Below are 24,038 nucleotides of genomic sequence, written 5' to 3'. Positions count from 1 at the left end.
TCTTGCTATGTGCGGAAGCTTTGTCGGCGTATATCTGAAAGTCTGAAGAGGCGGGTTTGATTAGTGGGGTGCGGGTGGTAGAGAATGCGGTGCCTATTAGTCATTTGTTTTTTGCGGATGATTCAGTAGTATTCTGTAAATCTGATGTGACGGAGGCAGGGCACGTGGTTAAAATCTTGGAGGCGTATGGGAAAGAGTCTGGCCATAATATAAATTTGGAGAAAAACTCTATATTTTTTGGAAAGGGTTGCCCGAAGAAGGAGAAAAAACGTATTGTTACGAGGATGAATATCCAAGCTAAAAAGGGATTTGGTAAATATTTGGGGATTCAGGTGGATTTTGGGCATTCGAAGAAGACGGTTTTTGAGTCGGTTCATCAAGGTATCAAGAGCCGGACTGATGGATGGGCCGAGCAATTTTTATCTCCCGCAGGGAAGGAAGTGTTGATCAAATCAGTGGCCATGGCGATGCCGAATCATGATATGGCTTGCTTTAAATTACCGGTGAGTGCGTGTAAGGAACTAGAGCGAGTTATTGCTCAATTTTGGTGGCGAGGGCAGGAGAAAGCTAAGGGATGTCATTGGGTGGCGTGGGAGAAGTTGACTATGAGGAAGAAGGATGAAGGGTTGGGTTTTCAGGAACTAATTGGGTTTAATTTGGCCATGCTTGCCAAAGTCAGCTGGAGGGTACTACATACGCTGGATTCGATGCTTGGGGTGGTGCTTAGGGATAAATACTTTCCTAACTCTTCATTTCTCGAGGCTAACAACCGACCCAGATCCTCGTGGGGATGGAAAGGTTTACTATTGGGGCGGCAAGTATTAACTCGTGGTCTTTGTTGGCAGGTGGGGGATGGGGAGACTATTAGAGTGGCGACTGATCCTTGGATACCTAAGCCTCATTCTTTCAAACCAATGATGAGGATTGGGGCTCCCAATGTAAAGGTATGCAAGTTATTTTCTAAGGATAAGCAAGGGTGGAATCTTGAGACTCTTAGGATCATGGTGGAACAAGACGATTTAGAACTGATTCAAACTATTCCGATTAGTAGACGTGGTTGTCGTGATAAACAAATATGGCACTATACAAAGAATGGGATTTATTCGGTTCACTCGGGATATTATGTAGCAATGGAGATGATGAAAAATGGGGAATTTGGGCATAAAGGGGGGGGATGCCGAGTTCGGCACGAGTGGGGGGAGGGGTGTGGAAAACAATTTGGCCTCTCCTAGTGCCAAATAAGATTCGGTTATTTGTTTGGAGGGCCTGTCGTAAGGCGTTGGCGGTGAGGCATAATTTGGAGCGCCAACGGATTCGAGTGGTGAATAAGTGTGAGCTCTGTGGCTTGCTAGATGAGACCGAAGGGCATCTATTTTTTGGGTGCGAGTTTAGTTGCGCTTTTTGGTTCGGGACAGAGGTGCAAATGGATATGGCAGGCTTGGGTGTGGTGGATTTTCTGGAGGGGTGGGAAAGGGTAGTGACGAGACTAGGACAGGAGGAGGAGGCGGAATTATTATTGCAGCAGGTGGTGTTCGGGTTTTGGCGAATCTGGAAATGTAGGAATGAAGCGGTATTTAATGGGAGTAGCATCCAGCCGCATATTGCAGTGGAGTTGTGGTACAAGCAGGTGGGTGAGTTTCGAGAGCCTACGGTAGTGGATGGGGGGGAACAATGGACTAAGCGGGAGTTAGGGGTGGGGGAAGTGGGTGCAGATCGGCTTCAGTGGAAAAAACCCAGTTTTGGTGTCTTGAAATTAAATTGTGATGCGACCTGGCGGAATAAGTCAAAGGTGGGTGGGGTGGGGTGGGTTCTTCGTGATTTTGCGGGGCTTCCCAAGCTCGTAGGCGGGGTGGGTGGGCAAAGGTTTGCAGCTGCAATAATGGCTGAGGCGGAGGCGGTCAGGCAGGGATTAGAGATGGTTCTTAGTAGTCGGGTTTTGGAATCTAGGGGTAGTTTGGTGGTTGAATCGGACTCAAAAGGTTTGATTCAAATGATTAATCAGGAGGTCACGACTGATGTGGTTCTTGATATCTATCTCCAAGACATTTGGATGATGGCGGATTTGTTCCAGTTGGTGAGGTTTTGCTTCACCCCTCGGCAGTGCAATCGTGCAGCTCATTCGGTGGCGGCGCACGCTGTTAAGCATGACGGGAGTTTTGATTGGGATTTGTTAGGTCCAGAGTTTCTGTTCAATATTTTAGCAGAGGATGCAAATGTAACCGCTCGTATTTAATCTTAATAAATTTCTATCTTTCGACAAAAAAAAAAAAAAAAAAAAAAAAATATGACATTGTCACGTCAGCCATTAAATTAACATTTAACACTTATCTTTTGACATCTCCTTTGAAGATGTTCGTATGTGCTTGTGCGGCTATCTTGTGTACATCAATACACCAAATTGCATACATCACTCAAATTTCACCATCATTCCAACTACATTTAGTAACAAAAAAATTCTATGCAAAGTAAACATAATCTCCATCTATGTTATCAATGGCATATTGCCATTCAGTTCCACATATATGAAAAATTTTTTAGTATGCCGAAAACATAGCGTGGTACGTGCCGTTCCAATCAAGATGGACTATATTTAATAAGTTACTATTAAAACAACGGACAACTCTTGATTTGGTTATTAAGAAAAGAAAAGGAAATTCGGGTATTATTTTATATTAATATGAATATTGCTTAATTATTTTGGCATTTATCCATTAGTTGGTTGTGATTTGACTGAACAGTTGTGATCGTGCATACGACGCTTCCCCAACGCTCACTTCCGCCGCCATTTATGTCCCCTGGCCTTTCCTCCTCCTCCGTCTTCATCACCGCCGGGAAAAACCCTCCTCCTATTCTCTCCCACATCAAACACCCAAACCAGAACAATCAACACCAAAAATGCCAGTGCTGGGTACACGTCAAACACTAGAAGAACTATTAAACCCACTCAAAACCAACAAACCCAGCAACAAAAACAACAAAACGATGACGATGACGATGACGATGACAAAGCAGAAGAACAAGAAAAAGGGGAAGATGAAAACAGCGCACAAGGCCGTGGCCGAGGGAACTGGACGATAGTGCTGTCGTCGAGCTTGGTGGGTCTGCTCACCGGAATCGGCGTCGTCCTCTTCAACTACTCTGTATGTTTGATTTTTACCCATTACTCAATTGTCCATTTTTGCTTTTCTTGCTTGCTTGTTTGCAAAGTTTTGAGCTTTTATCTGAAATTTTACAGAAATTGTAAATGTTCATGAGATGCATTAGCATTGTAGTCTGCTAGTGATCTTTACGTTTTGTCATTCGTTGTGAGGATGTTAAAGAATTGGCTCACATAGGAATGTGTGTTGTCCATCTGTTTGACTTGAGTGCTGCAACATGTGAGGGGCGCGTGAGGTTATGAAAAACTGTACCACATCGGAAAGTTAAGGAACCTTGCATAAACTTACAACTATAAGGGCGGAACCTCAGGTTCCGTCATTCATTACCTATTTTTGCTTTGCTTTTTTCTTGCTTGCTTATACATTAAGTTTTGAGCTTTTTCTGAGATTTTGATATGAATGGGAAGGTTCATGAGATACATGATGTGTTCTGGGGTGGGATGCCGCAACGGGGAGCTTCGTTGCCATAATAAACTTGCTTCAAGATGCTCTTGAGGATGGTTCAGAAGATAAAAATGGCAATGAGCAAGGAGGAGAAAAAGGAGAGAATTTATTAATGAAATGCCTTTTTGGGTTTTTGATGGTCTCAAGGCTGCATCACGTCCTTTTTCAAGGCAATTGCTGCATGTGTCACACTTGGGGCTGGGAACTCGTTAGGTCCCGAAGGTCCTAGCGTTGAGATTGGAGCTTCTGTAGCCAAGGGTATTGGTGCTGTGTTTGATAAAAGTTCACAAAGAAGGCTCACTCATGTGGCTGCTGGAATTGCTTCTGGTTGGTATTCAGTTTCGTGTATATCTGCGCTGCCATTATCAATGCATGTTTGCCCTCATTGTAATTGTTGTTGTTCTGTTTTGACAAGGTTTAATGCTGCTGTTTCCGGTTGTTTCTTTGCCGTAGAGTCTCCTATGGCCATCACCACCTGATTCCTCATCCATTTCACTTGTGAATACCACTTCTATGGTCATACTTAGTGCAGTGATAGCTTCTGTAGTTTCAGAAGTTGGTCTTGGTTCTGAGCCAGCCTTTAAGGTCTCATACTATGACTTCTGCTCACCTACTTGTACGCTATCATTTATCTGTCGATTCTTGAAAATGATACATATAAAAACCTGGATTAGTTGCAAATGCTAATTAACTATTTTTTATTAGGGCCAATTTATGTGCTCTTAACTATTTTTTGGTATGAATAGTTGCACCTTCTTACATGCAAATGCTAAGAACAGTTGTTCACGTGCACGTAAACTGTAAGTTATTAATACATAGATATTGAAGTTGAGCATGAATCCTGTGGTATGTGTGATGGAATGGATTTTTCATGGAAAAGAGTTTCCAAGGGAAGCCAAGATAACCATGGCAAATGTGTATCTTCACGTGTTCTTTACACATCTAAGCTATTACTAGCAAAAAGACCCACGTGATGCTGTGGGTGTTATATTGTGAAAATATACAATAGAAGACAGAGGTTATAGAAGTTAGATTTTATAGCTAAGTTCTTTGTTATCAAAAGATTGGTTGCTCACTGTTCAAAAGATAATTTCAATATGGACAAAGTCTAACGTCTGAAATCAATCAAATTAAAAAGGTCTCTCAAGCGTAGGCGCAGTACTGCTGTGTTTGTCTAGAACACCATATAAACAAAGTTTATATTCTTATAATCATATTACATCTATAGATATTTAAGCATGCCGAGATTAATAAAGATCCTCAGTTCATTACTCCGAGCATACGAAATCAGGTCTGTAACAAACCTGAAACGGAAGGAGAACTTGTCATAAATTATTTCATTGAAACTTGTGACAGCAATGCATAAAGAGCGCTTTAATCAACAAAGTATCTGCAGAGGCTCAACATAAAACACGATGGGGATTGAAGTAGAACAACTTTTTGTAATATTCAAGGTTTAATCCGATGCCATACATACCATACACCCACACTAATACAAAGAGAGTGCTTTATATATATCCTCTCAAAATTACCTCAATATACCACTTTATTCAAAACAGAGTGAATTGCACTATATGCAATTGAAAAATAAAGAAAAATTAGCAAGTCAAACAAAGAAAAGATGGATTCAAGCTGTCCACTATAACACATAAACATGCCGAGATTAACAGAGTTTATATTCTTATAATCATATTACATCTATATATATACATGCATAGTACCAATATATTTAAGCATGCCGAGATTAACAAAGATCCTCAGTTCATTACTCCGAGCATAAGAAACCAGGTCTGTAACAAACCTGAAACGGAAGGAGAACTTGTCATAAATTATTTCGTTGAAACTTGTGACAGCAATGCATAAAGAGTGCTTTAATTAACAAAGTATCTGCAGAAGCTCAACATAAAACACGAAAGGGATAGAAGTGGAGCAACTTTTGGTAATATTTTAATCCGATGCCATACATACCATACACCCACACTAATACAAAGAGAGTGCTTTATATATATCCTCTCAAAATTACCTCAATATACCACTAATTTAAAACAGAGTGAATTGCACTATATGCAATTGAAAAATAAAGAAAAATTAGCAAGTCAAACAAAGAAAAGATGGATTCAAGCTGTCCACTATAACACATAATACGAATTACCGATGTATATGAGCATATCAGTTTAAGACAGTCACTATCACATACATTTAAATTGACATTTCACAGACATGATCTTTATAAAACGAATATGTGTTCAAGTAGCAAAGGAGAGCAATCCATAGTTTAATGACGAATATGTGTTCAAGCAGCAAAGGAGCAATCCATAGTTTAATGTTTTATAAGAAACCCATGAATATGTATGAGCATAGTTGGTTTCGTATGCCATGCAGCAGTCAAGGTGTTTGTTACCAATTTTGCGGTTCCATTGGGAAGTATTTGTATATTGAAATATAAAAAGCTAGGTATACAGACTCTATACCTCTCCCAAAGCATGCTTGGAATGCAACTGATGAAGAAAAGTGCCACTCTCTACCTATCGTCCTGCAATAATCAACAAATTGAAACTCAAAACCAAAGCCTGTCGTATCAGTGGTTCAATTAACAAATGGTTGTGTGTTAGTTGGAACAGTACATTTCTCATTGATGACCCCCAACGACTCCTCCACGTTTGCCTCTGCATACTCTTCCTCCGCTGCTGCTGCTCTTTTCCTTCCATGAAAACAACTACTCCTCTCCTCCTTTGGTTCAAGCCTCGAGTGGCCTATTACCACCTAATTTGACAGAACCTGGCCGGAATTGAGCTCGCCGCCTCTGTAAATTCGTCGGAAAACGCACCATTTAGGATTTGAACTGAAAATCGTAAATTTGAGGCAGATCTTCAGATGCAATAGGTGTAGAATGTGCCTGAGCTTATGAGGAGTTGGCTAAGACCAACCTCGAGACTGGCCGTCGCCGAAATCGTAGAAGTCGTCAACGGCCTATTGAACCATCAGAGAGAAGGCAGTGGCGAGTGAGTTCTAGATAGAGAAAGTGGCTCGGAGGAGGAGAGGTGAGAAGGAGTTTTAGAGGGTGGGTATTTTAGAGAGAGAGAATGAGAGAAGCCAGAGACTCTCTGGCGGAGAGCATCGAGCTAGAGGAAAGAGAGAACGGATAAAGAAGAGAAAGAAATTAAAAATATATACAGCAGGGACACAATAGGAATTAGCGTTAAAGTGCGAGGGCAAATAAGGGAGAACACTATAAAACGACCGGTGTTTTAGTTATTTTCCCTTTTAGTATATATATAATTAATAAAAAGTTTATTTGGCAAATCATTATGCACATTAAGTGTTAAACGTATATATAAATAATCATGACCATATCAAAAGACAAATAAATAAATAATGACATATCTGTCTTAAGTCTTCTCTACTATTTCAAACTTTAAAGGACTACACTTTGTAGAGCTTGATTCTTTTCTATTTTTGGACCCTACCAGATGACCTTTGTGAGGTTTAACATTAGGTTTAAGAATTGAGGGAGTAGAAGTATCAAGAAATTCATAAATTTGCCTTTTGGTATTCTCTTTTTGAGTAAGAGGCAACTTTTCAGGCTTATCTTTAAACTCCAATAGAAGGATGTCCACACATGTCCACACATGTCATTCGAAAGTTCATGGTTATGTAACAAACTTTTTATCTCTAGCTTCCAAAATTATTCACGTTTCTTTTTACTCCTCCTGACTTCGAATGGACAATTTATGAGCCAAGATCTTGAGTTTCTCTTTCTTTCATCAAGTGAAGTTTTAGAGGCTCAATAATACCCACCTCTATCGCAACCAATAACAACATATGTATTTGTCTTAGATCTTTTACTAACGGTCGCAAACTTTTGCATTAATGCTATCTTACAAACTTCACCAATGAGGTCTTCTCGACTTCAAAACATTTCGCCAACAAAGAGATAATTTTATCGGGCTCATCAATTGTTCATTAACTTCCTGTAAATCACACTCCTACACACACACACACACACACACACACACATATATATATATATAGAATATACATATACATTTTATCAAAGGCTATACATATTTTAGTTTGCTTTCATCTTCAATTAAAGAGTCGTGTACATTTTGATACGTTACTGAGTGCTACGGTGACTCACCAGGTGTAGGTTAGCTATCTTTGTCAAGATTAAATTTCATTGGATGGCCTGTTGATCAAAGCTGAAACTAGTATGATAGAAAAAAAAACTTTGTACATAAAGTGTGTAAGGGATGACTTGTGAGTTGTGACTTGTCAGCTGTAATGAAAGTTATGAACTGATGTTGGTGTGCCCTTATTTTGTCTTTCTTCATATGTTGGAATGCTTTGAATTTTTATACGAGGAAAGTAAGGTTCTTGAGTTGGGAAATTTCATTTATCCGTTTTTTGTATTCGACATCTCCGTCGGATTGTCCAGAGCATATAGAACTTTTGTAACCTTCGTGTAAGTCAGGTCAACTAGTACAATTGTTGAACTCAAACTGATCTTGTCTCAGCGGGCAACTACTCTCTCCCCCTTGCTTGCTTTCCATTCCCAATTTCTACCTCTATCTGTCTATTGCTTAGTTTGGTGCCTAGATGGATAGAGAGTGATGGTGGATCATGACTTGCTTACTTGGGACAAGACACATAATTTCAGGCGGAGTTATGGACTATCTTATGACCTCTCGATAGCTTCAGAAATAGTAGTGGCAAACTAGCCCATTGATTATTAATGAATAACTATTAAGACCTGTTTTGACACGCCCCGATCCCGATGTTCGTGGGACATCGGGATAGTCACGTGCTGACCGACACCCGAGGGTGATGCAAGCCATTTATGAATGCAAATGCTGAGAACATGTGAAACATGCATATAAATTTTGTTCAAACTACTTAAAATAATATAATAATATTCAATTGCCTACAATGAAAGTATAGTGATAATGCATGACATGTTCAAAGCAGACATCTAATTCAGAATACAAGCGAAATGTGCTATTACAAGAATGTCCAAGCGGAGAGAGGGACACAAAGTCACTGGTATGGGAATGCCTCGTAGCGCGGATCGTAAGCCTCGTTCCTATGTCTTGAAGGAGAGGGAGGGGAGGTCCACGAAGGTGGTGGTGATGGTGTGTCATCGTCGGGGGTGTCCCTATGGGTGTGCGTGGGTGTGGGTTCAATCGGGAAGAAAGAGGGAAAGAGTGTGAAAGTGAGAGAAGAGTGAGCTGAGAAAGAGAGTGAACTCGAGGAAAATGAGATAGAGTGATAAGGAGGAGTTAGTGGGCTGCCTCATGGCAAGCAATGAGAGGAGAGGAAATCTAAAAAGAGGATCCTGATTGGGTAGGAAGTGAGGGACTGAAATGTAAAAATTTGAAAACCTTTAAGTAAAATGTGGAATTTCATAATTTTTGGGGTGGGGTTTCACGTGTTTAGTTTGATTCTTATCATAACATGGTGATGAGGTTGATAGTTTTAATGAGTTTGTAATACATTATGCTGATATCAAACTAAATGTCTCTGAGACTTAATGATTTTTCATTCATAAAATCATTCATAGTCAAATGACTTGATCTGTCACCTGTGCTTGGAAGGTCAGATACCAAATCTTATTCAATCAACAACTATATATATATATATATATATATTTTTTTTTTAAATGAACAAATGGTGGCAAGTCACGACTATTTACCATTTTCGAGCCCAGAGAGGCTATGGAGAGTTTCACTCTGCCTTCCAAGATTTTGTAGTGTGATGTGAAGTGCACTTTTTGTGTGAAAATTATTAAAGGGATGTGATATCCATACATCCGATTTTACTTCTCACACACCTTTTTAATTTTCGACCATCGGATCAGATGAAATGAAGAAGATCAACATACAGAAATTAACATGAGGTGTGTAAGAAGTAAAATGAGGTGTGTGGATATCACACCTTATTAAAATATCCTCAAACAAAAGTGCTTGGAAAATTCTTAGAAGAAATTGGTGACTAACTAATTGGAAAAAGAGTAATGCTAGAGATATTAAATTTATAAACTAAATGACATAGAAATTTATAATTAAATTATTACTTAAATATTAATATACATGCTCATTTTTTAATAATAACATATTATTTAATTTACAAATTTATCCTAGCATTCCCGATTCAAAACCGTGGACGCAAAACGCGCAAGGGAGGGCCACATCCCATGTGCTCCCTTTATACTTTTGTAACTGGTCGTCTCTTACTCGTTGCTTTTCCTCAAAAGCCAATTCTAAGTAAATTCTGAACTAGTCTCTCTCTCTCTCTCTCTCTCTCTCTCTCTCTCTCTCTCTCTTTTGTTTCATTAGATCCTCCTTAATTCTGAACCACTCTCTCTCTCGTTTGCTTTGCTGAATCCTCCTTAATTCTGAACCAGTCTCTCTCTCTTTCTCTCTATTCACAATTAATCTCTCTGCAACTACTACTTCCTGGATCTGAAAACTAGAGGTTGGTTATGGATATTGGCCTCTTCTTCTTCGTATTCTTCTTCATCCGCTGCTGCTCTTGCTGATGCTGATGATGCAATAAAGTAATTGTTTTGGATATTATTTTGAAGCCGGAGAAAGCAAATAAGCCCTCGTCAAATTGGTAACTTGTCAGAGGTTAGTCAGCGTTTATTGATACTGTTTAAGGCTCTTTCTGTATTTTTTGTCATTTCTTTTTAATTAATAAGTTTAGGTGTTATGTTATGCTGGCATTTAAATTGCTAATTAATTTTTGTTATGTCTGCTGTTAATTTCTTGGCTGGTGACCTGTCACCGGTGTCACTTTGTTTTGTTTGCATCTTTATCAATTGTCTTCCTTTTGACGTTTGGATTCAACGGTTCTCTTAACACAGGTTCTGAAAAAGCTTCAGTACAAAAGATTGAAAGAGAGAGCAAATGGAAAAAGAAAACAAGGAAGAGAACAGGAGAAAGAGGTCTCAAGTTGATTTTGCATCCTTTTTCACATAGGGCCCTTCCTTTTTGTGTGGTGTTTTTTGGTATATGCATAATCTGATTTTTGTTTTTTGACTGTATGAAACATAACCAAAACTTGATTTGCAGGAATCGATCAGGTGACGATGATGATACTGATTGTGAGGGGAGCAAAGCAAGGAGAAAAGGTTTACACTTATTCATTTTATGGTTTTCAAATACTAGTAGCTTTACATGCTGAGATGACGTTGTTCATATTAAGATTGCAAATATATGAATATCTTTCTTTAAATTATAGTGTTATTAAAGATAATAGGTCCTATCATGTGCCCCATTTTCCACTTTCGTATCTCTCACTCGTTGATTTCGAGCCTTTGAAATTTTGTGCATGTCGTCAAAAGCCAGTTCAAGTAAATTCTGAACTAGTCTCTCTCTCCCCCCTCTTGCATCCTCTTAATTCGATGCAACGTCGTAGTATTATTTCTCTCTAATTAACAATTAATCTCTCTGCAACTACATCTTTTTGCCGTTTCTGAAAACTAGAGGTTATGGACATTGCTTCTTCTTCATCATCCGCTGCTGATAACCCCCCACGTCGAGAAAAGTATGATGTGTTTATCAGTTTCAGAGGTGAGGACACCCGCCTTGGTATTACCAGCCATCTTCATGCTGCCTTACTTCAGAAGAAATTTGAAACCTACATCGATAATAGACTTCAGAGAGGAGAAGAAATCGGATATGCCCTTCTAGAAGCAATTGAGAAATCCACCATTTCGGTGATCATTTTCTCACAAAACTATGCTTCTTCCACATGGTGTTTGGATGAGCTTGTGCATATACTAAAATGCAACAACAAAGAAGGCCGGATGGTTATACCCGTATTCTACGACATCGATCCATCTGATGTACGAAAACAGCACGGGAGTTATGCAGATGCATTTGATGAACTTGAAAAACGATTCGCTAACAGTATCGACAAGGTGCACAAGTGGAGGGATGCTTTGACGACTGCAGCCAATCTATCTGGGTTTGATCATTCAAACAAATCCGGGTAACTAACTCATTCTTTAACTTGTCTAAAGTTATAAATTTTCTTTAAACTTGTGACATTTTGATATGTGCTAAGATTTGGTAAAGCGTATTTAAGACTAACTACTGCTTTTCAACCTAATCATATACATCTATACACCAGGACGGAGGCAGATCTAATTCAGAAAGTTGTCGATCATATTTGGACCCAATTGTGTGGCGAATCATCCTGCGATTTAAAGGGCTTTGTTGGAATTGAAAGACGCATCGAGCAGATCGAATTGCTGTTAGGCATTCATTCACCGGACGCTTGCATCACTGTAGGTATTTGGGGCATGGGTGGTATTGGGAAAACCACCCTTGCCGAGGCTGTATTTCGCATACACTCTTCTAAATTCGAAGCTTCTTGTTTTCTTAAGAATGTTAGGGAGAACTCAGAACAAGCAGGTGGACTAGATCACTTGGAAAAAACACTTCTTAAGGAGCTATTAAAGGAAGAAGTTCTGCCCGTAGGATCAACTTTGGTTCGAGAAAGGCTCGGTCGTACAAAGGTCCTCATTGTTCTAGATGACGTGAGTGATTCATTGCAAATTGAACGTTTAGCTGGCGATCGTATTCGGTATGGCACTGGAAGTAGAATCATTATCACAAGTAGAGATAGGGGCACACTTGGGCAAACTGTTGAAAAGGATAATATCTATGAGGTTGAGCTATTAAAACCGGATGACGCTCTTCAGCTCTTCTGTTCGCATGCTTTCAAGAATAACAGTACTCGTAGAACAGATTATAAAGAGTTGGCAGAAAAGGCCGTGCATTATGCCAGAGGCGTTCCTTTGGCTCTTAAAGTTCTGGGGTCCTTGTTCTTCAATTGCAAGAGCAAAGAAGACTGGGAAGATGAATTCAACAAACTGAAACGATTTCCTAGTGAAAGTATCCAGAAAGTGTTGAGAATAAGTTATGATAGATTGGAAAAAAATGAGAAGGAGATATTTCTAGATGTAGCATGTTTTCATAAAGGGAAGGATGTGGATATGGTAAAACGAATGTTAGATGTTCGTGGATTCTTTGGGACAACCGGAATTAGAATTCTCATTGATATGTCTCTCATATCAATTGTTTCAAAATGGGGAAGGGAAGGCATAATAGAGATGCACGATTTGCTACAAGAAATGGGAAGGACAATTGTTCAAGAACAATGTATTAAAGATCCTGGTGAACGGAATAGGTTGTTCGCTGACGAGGATGTCTATCGCATACTAAAGAGTAACACGGTAGGAGTCAAATTCATTCAATTTTTTTCTTTTCTTTTTTAGAAAAAAAAAATTACAAACTTCAGATGATAACAGAACAAAGTAAAACTAATTTATAATAAAGAAGTGAGATTGTTAAAAGATGGAATTTGATTGAATACTTATTGTGTTAGGAAGTGTTTGGAACTTGAACAAATGTTTGTCTATTTAGACAAGTAGAGGGGGATACAATTATTTTGGATATTTGACTAGACTAAGACACATGTACATCATTACCATGGCAAATACTCTTTGTTCCAAATGTGCGTTACATTTTAACATGTTGAAAACATATGTATTCACATTTAAACTTTCTTCTAATTGTTAGGAAACTCCAAATGTTGAAGCCATAAAGGTTTGTTGGTTTGAACCATTGAAACGTGCAGACTTCAAAAAGATGTCTAACCTAAAAATGCTAAGCTCGGTTGGCCGATTGACCGCTTCTCTAGACCTTCCCGATTCTCTTTGTTATCTTGAGTGGCCTTTTTATCCACTGGAATCTTTGCCGTCAACTTTTTCTCCGGAAAATCTAGTTGAGCTTCGTATGCGAGGTAGCAAAGTTAAAAGGTTTTGGAAAGAAGACGAGGTATATTATATTATATGCCTATTTTAATTCTTGTATCAAATCAAGTGTAGAAATTATATTAATTCTTTATATTTCTATTTCATTTGTTGCAGATACTTGCCAACTTACAAGTTATTGATTTGCATGAGTGTGAGTATTTAACTGAAGTTCCAAATCTCTCTAGGAGTCCAAAGATTGTGCACATAAATCTTCGTTGCTGTTACAGTTTGGTTGAAATTCCTTCGTATTTTCAACATCTTGACAAGCTTACTCGTCTTGAACTCGGATTCTGCACCAGTCTCAAGTATCTTCCAAAGATGCCAGGAAATCTTACATACTTATGTTTACAAGCCAGTGGTATAAAGGAGTTGCCAGAATCAGTTTGGTCTAACGAAAATATTTCTTACTTGAATATAAGGCATTGCAGTTACCTTAAGAAACTTCCAAGTAGCACGTGTAAGTTGAAAAATCTCGATCTCCATAGGTGCTCTAAATTTGAAAACTTTCCAGAGATTTTGGAGCCAATAGAACATTTGAAGTCCTTAAGTTTAATTCATACAGCAGTTACAGAGCTACCCTCATCAATCTGTAAGTTGAAATATCTTGAGAGTCTTGATCTCACCGAGTGCTCTAGATTTTCCAAATTCCTTGAAATCTTGGAGCCAATGGAACATTTGAAGTCCTTAAGTTTAATTCGAACTGCAGTTACAGAGCTACCCTCATCAATCTGTAACTTGAAATATCTTGATAGTCTTGATCTCACCGAGTGCTCTAGATTTTCCAAATTCCCTGAAATCTTGAAGCCAATGGAACATTTGAAGTCCTTAAGTTTAATTCAAACAGCAGTTACAAAGCTACCCTCATCAATCTGTAACTTGAAATATCTTGAGAGTCTTGATCTCACCAAGTGCTCTAGATTTTCCAAATTCCCTGAAATCTTGGAGCCAATGGAACATTTGAAGTCCTTAAGATTAATTCAAACAGTAGTTACAGAGCTACCCTCATCAATCTGTAACTTGAAATATCTTGAGAGTCTTGATCTCAAAGGTTGCTCTAGATTTTCCAAATTCCCTGAAATCTTGGAGCCAATGGAACATTTGGTGTCTCTTTGTTTGGAAGGCACAGTTGTCGAAATGCTTCCTTCGTCAATTGGAAATCTAAATAGGCTTCAAGATTTAAACCTTGGTTGGTGCAAGCAACTTAAGGATGTCCCAACAAGTATCTACAGTTTAACCAATCTTAAACGTCTCTCCTTTCATGGGTGTTGGAGACTTGAAAATTTGCCTTCCAGCTCCGTTGGTTTTCTCTCTTTAGAAGAACTAGATCTCAGCTTCAGCGGTATATTGGAAATACCAGCAAGCATCAAACAAGCTTCTCGGTTGTCTATACTCAAATTATGCTGGTGCAAGCAGCTTCAATCTATACCAAAGCTCCCAGTGCTATGTAATGTTAATGCTGAAGGCTGCACGTCGCTGAAGACAGTGTCAAGTTCAAGGACAACACTCACACAAGGTTGGGATAAACCTAATTATTGTTTCAGAGTCTTTACTAATTGCCCAAAATTGGATAATAATTCAAGGAGCAACATAATGGATGAAGCACAGATTGCAATTATGCGAATGGCAACTGTTGCGCCATTAAAGTACAATTCCTGGCTTCATAATCCCTGGCCTCAGATTAACATTGCATGTCCAGGAAAAGAAATTCCAAATTGGTTCGCTCTCTCTGTTGTTCTTTCTTGTGTTTCAAATGTGAGGTATAAACCCTGGAGGGTAAAAGCTAATTTCATTGTCAAATTCATGGGTGAAAGCCATGAACTGTTCAGTTCTAAGTACATTATCCAAGGCTCCTATGACGGCCAACATCACGTGCATGTGTGGAATGAGGCCTTTAGAAGTGAAGAGGTAGGAAAAAATTGCTCCCCTGATGTTTACAAACTTGCCAAAGAGGCCTCTGTTGTCTTCTGCCCGTATTTTGAAGATTTTAAAAATCCTGAAGATTCGGAAGATTTTGAAGATTCTGAAGGACAACCTGCTTCTGCTTCCGATATGAAGGTGGAAAGATGTGGTATATGCCCATTGTATGCCGAAGATGCTGAGAAATTCAAATTTGGTCATGTGTTCATGTCGAGGGGACCAAAAGTAGAAGAAGAAACAAGACAAGATGATGATTCCAAAGGTGGTGGATCAGGAGATGAGCCTCAAGTTAGTGGATCAAGTCATGAGTATGAAGCAAATGAAAGTCATCACTTGATCCACTAACTTGAGGCTCATCTCCTGATCCACCACCTTTGGAATCATCATCTTGTCTTGTTTCTTCTTCTACTTTTGGTCCCCTCGACATGAACACATGACCAAATTTGAATTTCTCAGCATCTTCGGCATACAATGGGCATATACCATGAGTATGAAGCAAATGAAAGTAATTAGGAAAAACTTTTTAAGGCAAATTTGTAATTTGATAGCCCACTTGTCTGACCAAGAAATAAGACAACAAATAGGCAAGGCTTTTATTATTTTGGTATTGTTTATGCTTTATACATTATAAAGCGCTAGTTATGGACAAGTGTATAATAGCCTATTTGTTTTCTTTAAAACTTGGTTTACCTTTATATCATAAACATAGCCATTAATTAACACACCATGCCAGGGCAAAGTAAAAAACTCACGACCAAACGCGATTGTTTGAACATTTGACACGACAAAAATATGCGATTGTTCGGTGGCTGAATTGCAATGAGCAAAAAATATGAATGGCCCGATTAGACTAACACTGGCAAAACTTAGTGTTCTTGTTTGCACCAAACAAAGATCAGCGAAACAAATTTTATTAGAGAGGGTAAAAAATTAAAGCAAATTAAGGCTGAAAAAAGAAAGGCACATCTCCAGTTTAATAATACAATCATCGAATTTGTAACAACGATAAAACTATAGTGCTCTTTGCTTCAATAGGACTAGGAAGTTCCAAAATTAAGGAGAAAAATTATACGTCGCGCTACAAGCTAAAGGAAAAAAGAATGAAGAAAAAGCGAGATGCATACACAAAGAAATGAAATAAAAAAGAAATACATTACAAGTTTGATGGCCGAACTGCATTTTGACCCGGAAATATTCAATTTTCTCACTAGCATCCAAGATTTCTTTCTTCAAGTCTCCGGGATATTTGTTATGATTCAACACTTATCAGGAAGTAACATGCACACAAAACTTCGCTGCTCAAGATGAGAAAATTGGGGAAACATTAAAGTTCTAAGTACCTTTTTATCAGCTTCGGTTGCTTCTTTGAACTTTGAGTTCAGTGAGTTAACCTCCTCTGTACTCAGTTGATCTACAAGATGTTTCTCCAATTCTGGTACTCTGGGTTTCCGCTAATTGGCCTGCTGCTTTTCCTCAGCATGAGAAGGAGCAACTGTCTTCGGTGGCCTTCCTCCAGCTGGGGGTGCCATGTGCCGAGCACCAAGACCAGGCATCAGTTGCTGTTGTTGAAAGCCTTTTAAAGTGAAAAATAAGAAACTATTCTCCATCAAAGAAAGACATGTTTCAAAATATAAAAGTGATTTGTTTTATGGATGAATACCAGAAGCAGGTCTCCAGGCTACATTGCCTGCATTGGAGTAATTATTTGCAGGTTGAAAAATATTGGATAAATCAAACATAACATTGCTTGGTAGCACGGCTGGAAGAGGGCTTCCCTCCCTAAACCGCTCCATCAAAGATAATGTGGCATGATGGGTAGTCATTCTATCAATCTAGACTGCACATTTAGACATGACTCAATTTAGTAGTATATATTTATGGATGTTTGTATGTCAATTGGCCAGCAAAAGATTACTCCCAATCACAAATAAAAATTTATACCTACAAAATATCTATGGCATGTGCAAGTTTTTACATCAAAATACGAACACATCATGCAAAGAATGAACATCCAGCAGCAAAGCATCTCGCAGAAAAATATGCTTGATTGAGCCTGTTATGTTCAGCAATTCAAGCTAATGAGAAAGTGCATTCATATAATCAATATTTAACATAATATGCCCCTGGTTATCATTTTATACGGAAATTCCTTCAGCAAAACAAGCATACAGCTTCAATAACCTATTTGTCGATATGATCATGACCCAAGAACATTTTCACTACTGCACAATTCTAATGTAATAAACAATCCTCGATCAATCCTTGGGTCATATAACACATTTCTAAAGTCTGCTTACCACCTCAGGTTGAACGGATACACCAGAAGGTATATTAATGACCTGATAACATAACTCTCTCAACCTCACTAACAGTAGTATAAATTCTTCATCTACTTATTTTCTACCATTTGAACATCAATTCCGCAGTTATACTAACACGAAATAAATATCTCAGCTAAGATAAGAGAATTAAGACATCCCGAGCTCACATTTACCACTTCAACTACAATTAGACTACAAATTCAAAATCAATCCGATTCGGAATACAGTTCCACCAGCATCAAATCCCGACCAACCACTACAATTACACAAATATAATCATACACACACATCCAATTATACATATATACACAAGCATACATACATACATACATATATATATATATATATATATATTGAGAGAGTACCTGCTCAAGGACCTGTTTGGGAGACCAGAGCCCTGGAAGAGAGCGACGGCTTCATTGTCACTAATCCGGCCATCGCGGTCCAAATCGGCCCGTCGGAAATACGCATCGAAGAGATCCACATTCGCCGATTGGTTCTGCGTCGACGCCATCGCCACCGTCGGATTGCGATTCGCGGAAGATCAGACCATGGAATCAATCGAGAGCGCCGCACCATCAGGCTGCAGTACGCGTAAGGAGCGCCGGGAAGAATCAGAAAACCACGAATTCGAAGGACCATGATTTGGTTGCCTTTCTTCTTCGATTCGGAGGAAAATCAGAAGACGATGGAGACAGTGAGCGATGCCAATAGTTTGGGGTAGAAAAACGATGATTTTTCCTTTTGATTTTTTGTGACAAAAATGGTATTGTATTTGTGTGATATTTCAAAATTGCCATTGGTCCTAATGAGCCCGGCCCATAAGGTACTACCACAACAAATACAATTGAGAAAGGGGTGTGATATCCACATACCCATTTTTACTTCTCACGCACCCCTTATTAATTTTCGGTCGTCAGATCGGATAGGTCAACGGACATAAATTACAAGGGGAGTGTGAGAAGTAAAAAATGATGTGTGGATAGCACATCCCTTTAGAAATCAGAGTTGGTTAGCAAGTTTATGTTTTCGATTTGTCAACTTGTACAAAGTGGGGAAACAAAAACGTGCACATATAGAAAGGTGCAAATTAATGCGAGATTGAGAAGGAAGCTACAATTTAGAAATCAGAGTCATTTGTTTGTCGGATATTTGACATGTTATATTATCAGACTGTAAATCGTATATATATATTTAGGCATCGTTTTGTAAATCCATCTAAAAATGAAACCTAATTGATAATTTATACACACCCATATAGATTAACTACTCTTATCATGGCCAACAAGCAACTCATGTCCACGATGGTGTTGTGTTCACGTTTCATCGGTTTCATATCCTCTTTTTCTTTAAGGAGACGATCAATGAATAGCGTTCTAAAATATGATTATAAACCTTTTAAATAACTTCATTAGTCGGTACAATGAATGCATTTTGATTGATCCCTTTTGTCATCACCTCATTTTCGCTATTTAATTAGTCCCTGAAACTTCTTGCATTACATGATGTGCATGGAAAGTTCTATTAGATAAAACATTGGGGATCTTTGAAGTAGTACTATGTTTCAAATCAAAATCAAAGAACCGGCTTAATAATTGATGTAATTAGTAAATATTGACACATAATGTAATGCATTCTTAATTGGAGCTACAACCTTGTCTAGTTTCCATTTTTTGTAAGTGTATATGTTAGTTTGGCGTATGTCATCGGCCACTTTAGATTGAAGTGGGCAACTCCGTTATGGGAGCTTCTTTTGTTGTAGCAAAAATGTCTCAATCACTAAGACGAATTTCTCAAATTTTATCAAGTACATGTCAATTTATGTACTCCTAACTATTTTTTTAGTATGAATAGTTGCACCTTCTTATTTGCAAATGTTAAGAACAGTTGCTCACATGTGCGTAAACGGTAGGCTATGAATACAAACATTATTTTATATTAATATGAATATTACTTAATTATTTTGTCAGGCTTTTATCCATTAGCTGGTCGTGATTGGACTGAACAGTTGGCTCAACTGGTGTAGCAGCTAATGGGAGGCCTGGACTGCATACGGCGCTTCCCCAACGCCCACTTCCACCGCCATTTATGTCCCCTGGCCTCTCCATCCTCCGTCTTCATCACCGTCGGGAAAAGCCCTCCTCCTATTCTCTGCCACATCAAACACCCAAACAAGAACAATCAACACCAAAAATGCCAGTGCTGGGTACAAGAATAAGGGGAAGATGAAGATGGCAGAGATCTGCCTCTCAGACCTCCTTTCTCCCTCCCTCAAAACCAACAAACCCAGCAACAAAAACAACAAAACGATGACGATGACGATGAAAAAGCAGAAGAACAAGAAGAAGGGGAAGATGAAAACAGAGTACAAGGCCGTGGCCAAGGGAACTGCACGATTTTTATCCATTACTCAATTGATCATTTTTCCTTTTCTTGCTTGCTTGTTTGCAAAGTTTTGAGCTTTTATCTAAAATTTTACACAAATTGTAAATGTTCATGAGATGCATTAGGATGTGTGTTGTCCATCTGTTTGGCTTGAGTCCTGCAACATGTGAGGGGCACGTGAGGTTATGAAAAACTCTTCCACATCAGAAAGTTAAGGAACCTTACATTAACTTGTAAGGGGTCGGGCTACTCCCCCATTTCCAATTTGGGTCGGAACCTCAGGTTCCGTCACTCATTACCCATTTTTTCTTTGCTTTTTTCTTGCTTGCTTATACATGAAGTTTTGAGCTTTTTCTGAGATTTTGACATGAATGGGAAGGTTCATGAGATACGTGATGTGTTATGGGGTGGGATGCCGCAACGGGGAGCTTCGTGGCTGAGAAAGGAGTACATGGGAGATACGTAGAAGCAGGTGATTCTGGTTCCAGCTTATGGGGGTTTGTGCAGAAGTCTAATATCTTGCAGTAATCAAGAGATTTAGAGAGAGAGAGAGAATTTGTAGAGAGAGATTGAGTATGTGAAGAATGGTTCTCGTTAACTTTCACACTGCACTATACAATGTGATATGGTAATCCTCTATTACCCTTAACAGTTTGATTGTTGCCATAATAAACTTGTTTCGAGATGCTCTTGAGGATGGTTCACAAGATAAAAATGGCAATGAGCAAGGAGGAGAAAAAGGAGAGAATTTATTAGTGAAAATGGGAATGTCTATTTCGGTTTTTGATGGTCTCAAGGCAGCATCGTGTCCTTTTGTCAAGGCAATTGCTGCTTGTGTCACACTTGGGACTGGGAACTCGTTAGGTCCCAAGGTCCTAGCGTTGAGATTGGAACTTCTATAGCCAAGGGTATTGGTGATGTGTTTGATAAAAGTTCACAAAGAAGGCTCTCTCATGTGGCTGCTGGAATTGCTTCTGGTTGGTATTCAGTTTTGTGTATATCTATGTTGTCATTATCAATACATGTATGCCCTAATTGTAATTGTTGTTCTGTTTTGACAGGGTTTAATGCAGCTGTTTCCGGTTGTTTCTTTCCCGTAGAGTCCATCACCACCTAATTCCTCATCCCTTTTGTTTGGATCAAAACTTAAACTTTGGGCTTGGGGAAAGTTGGCCCAAGAAGCAGCCTAAAAAGGGGAAGGTACTCAGAGGCCCAGTCAGAACCCAGCCGAAGTCCAGAAGATGGGAGAAGCCCGTTTCTGACTAGATGCAGACCACTTGCTTACCTACCTAGAAGCCAAGTGGTATAGACCAGCCAGCTATCCAGCCCAAAAAGTACTTTTCGATGGCAGTACAAGTAAAATGGCTGATGAGTCACTACCCTTCAAATTTCATTCGGGCAGGATCGTTGCTATATGATGCTAAGCCAAGATATCTATAAAAGGAGCAGGAGAGGTCAGAATCAAAGACACTCAAACAAACAAATACAAGCACAAACTCTGCTCAAAAGCCAGATTTGCCTTCAAAACGAAAGCTGTAGTCAGCCCAAGCCTTCATCCATTTCGGGATAACACTTTTGTAATAGCTCTGCTACCCTGCTCAACTCTTGCTGTAGTATCGATTCCTCTTGTAAACTCATCTCCCTACCCTTTTCCTAAACTTTCAAACCTCTTGCAAGACGATCAGCCTTGCCCGACAAGGTTAAACCTTGCCCAACCTTCTTTGTTTTTGTCTGTATATTCATTACCTTAACAACATGTTGAATATTACAAGATATATCCAAGTTATTTCTAGCAATATGGTTATCAAAGGATTCTCTTAGGGCTTAGATTCGATTTGAATATGTCTCCACGGTTCAAGTCAGGTCTAAGTTCTAAGCCCTCGGGCACATAAGATTTGATCATCCTAAAAGTCCTTGGCCTCAAGGCATAAAAAAGAACCTGATGTGGACTTAACCCATCCTCTACAAGCTTTGATAACAAGAAGTCCAAAGTTACTTGGGGCGCAAGTAATTTACCCGTCACTTAGTTTTATTACTGTGATATTATGATTATCATATAACGTCCGGGGACGGGATGGGTTTTAATAGGAAGCCTCATGACCTACTCAAGGCCCCACAAAGGCACCTATTTGGATTCATCTTGCTTTTCGGACAAGAACATTGAGAATGTAATGGGTTCTAATGGGAAGCCTCAAGGCCCACACCTAAGGCCCCACAAAGGCATCTATTTGGATCCATGATGCTCTTTAAGTTCAGGTAATCAGAAGTATGATGGTGATAAGATCTACCCAATACATAAAAGGAACCTTATATGTTCAAATACTAAATTAGTTATTTACGGGAAGCCTCAAGGCCTACACCTAAGGCCCCACAAAGGCACTTGTCAATAACTAAATATAGTCTTTCGAATATATAATTAACTCAGACATCCGTTCTACATCTGCCATACTGAAGATGGTAGTGGCACGCCTGAATACATATAAGTTAATCTTGATTGTGAGCCTCAAGGCCTACATCTAAGACCCCACAAAGGCACCTTTCAAAGTTAACTATGTCCTTCTCTTTCAGCCTTGCCCGACAAGCCTTGCCCGACAAGCCCGTCAATAAAGCAGGAGCCCGACAGAAAAACATCAACCGGCGCCAAACCTCTCGGGGAGCTGTGTGCTCGTCGGACAGGAGATATCCTCCACGGAGAATTCCACCACGAACACCTTTCACTTGTGATTACCACTTCTATGGTCATACTTAGTGCTGTGATAGCTTCTGTAGTTTCAGAAGCTGGCCTTTGTTCTGAACCAGCCTTTAAGGTCCCATACTATGACTTCGGCTCACCTGCTGGTACACTATCTATTATCTGTTGATTCTTCAAAATGATATATATAAAAACTTATGTGCCGAGTGAACAAAAAATGGTTCTTTTATTTTAAATAATTTCTGCAATTGACTATGGCATCAGTACGTAATCTCGGAGTATTTACTTGCTCCTGGTAATGTGATTTGCCTTTACTGAATATGGTTTCTGAATTTTCCCATTATTTGGGTAGTTGATTTACATTGCATATTCCAAATGGTTAATTTCATATATGATTGTGTTACAACACTAGTTTATTCACTCTACTGGGATGAATTTTTCAGGCATACCTTTAGTATATGTAGAGGTTGATGTTCAAGTCATTGTTTAAAGCTGCGGTTTTAATAATGAGACGTATTTGTATCATTTTCAGAGCTTCCGCTATATCTATTGCTGGGTGTCCTATGTGGCTTGGTTTCATTAACCTTATCATAGTGCACATCGTACATGTTGGTATTTGTTGACAATCTTCACAAGACCGTTGGCCTACCAATATTTTTTTTTTCCCTTTCGTGGGTGGCTTGGCTATTGGGCTGATGGCATTGACATATCCAGAAATTCTTTATCGGGGTTTCGAGAATGTTGACATTTTGCTGGAATCTCGACCACTTGAGAAAGGCCTCTCAGCTGATCAGTTTCTTCAGTTGGTAGTGGTCAAGATAGGTGCAACCTCGTTGTGTCGAGCCTCTGGATTAGTTGGAGGCTACTATGCTCCATCACTTTTTACTGGTGCAGCAACAGGAATGGCATACGGAAAATTCATCCGTTCTGCAGTTCTCAGTCCAATCCTATACTTCATCAGTTCTGGCAATGTTCAACTAGTATGCTTGATATACTGTTTTTTTTCTTCCTATTTTTGATAATTTCTGAGAACAAAAGTCACATTTGAATGTTATTATCCAGAAATCTATAGCCATTACCTTCAGGGGCAAATACCTTTCTTTTTAGAAGTAGAATGTGTTTCCTGCAATTGTATTAGTTCTAAAGTGTCGAATGGTCTTTTGACAATTGATATGGAGTGTACATAATATCATTCTCCATGGTAAACTTGAAAAGTCCAAACTTTTCTCGGTGAATATATTATTTCTCTTTCTGGTATTTGTCTGCTAAATTCTGAAGGTATCCCAAAAGCTGGA

At 39.0% G+C, this 24,038-nt stretch overlaps 1 protein-coding gene and 2 pseudogenes across 25 annotated transcripts in view; all 3 read left to right on the top strand.

The window, feature by feature from the left end:
* Positions 1-24,038, top strand: part of LOC126621361 (disease resistance protein RPV1-like) — a 193,196-nt gene that overhangs the window by 80,720 nt on the left and 88,438 nt on the right. For 6 of the 25 annotated variants that reach the window (XM_050289804.1, XM_050289803.1, XM_050289815.1 and 3 more), the window contains 2 exons: positions 11,090-11,597; positions 11,739-12,772. In XM_050289804.1, coding sequence (XP_050145761.1) covers positions 11,090-11,597; positions 11,739-12,772 — 1,542 coding nt within the window. The other 19 variants (XM_050289802.1, XM_050289827.1, XM_050289829.1 and 16 more) reach the window with 13 other exon arrangements.
* The window catches only part of LOC126621359 (disease resistance protein RPV1-like), a 249,955-nt pseudogene that overhangs the window by 166,644 nt on the left and 59,273 nt on the right, over positions 1-24,038 (top strand).
* Positions 2,737-23,858, top strand: LOC126621431 (chloride channel protein CLC-e-like; annotated as a pseudogene).

Source organism: Malus sylvestris, chromosome 5, assembly GCF_916048215.2.
Source record: "Malus sylvestris chromosome 5, drMalSylv7.2, whole genome shotgun sequence".
Classification (NCBI taxonomy): domain Eukaryota; kingdom Viridiplantae; phylum Streptophyta; class Magnoliopsida; order Rosales; family Rosaceae; genus Malus; species Malus sylvestris.
The sequence above is the reverse complement of the archived record's forward strand: the minus strand, read 5'-3'. Positions and strand labels throughout refer to the sequence as shown.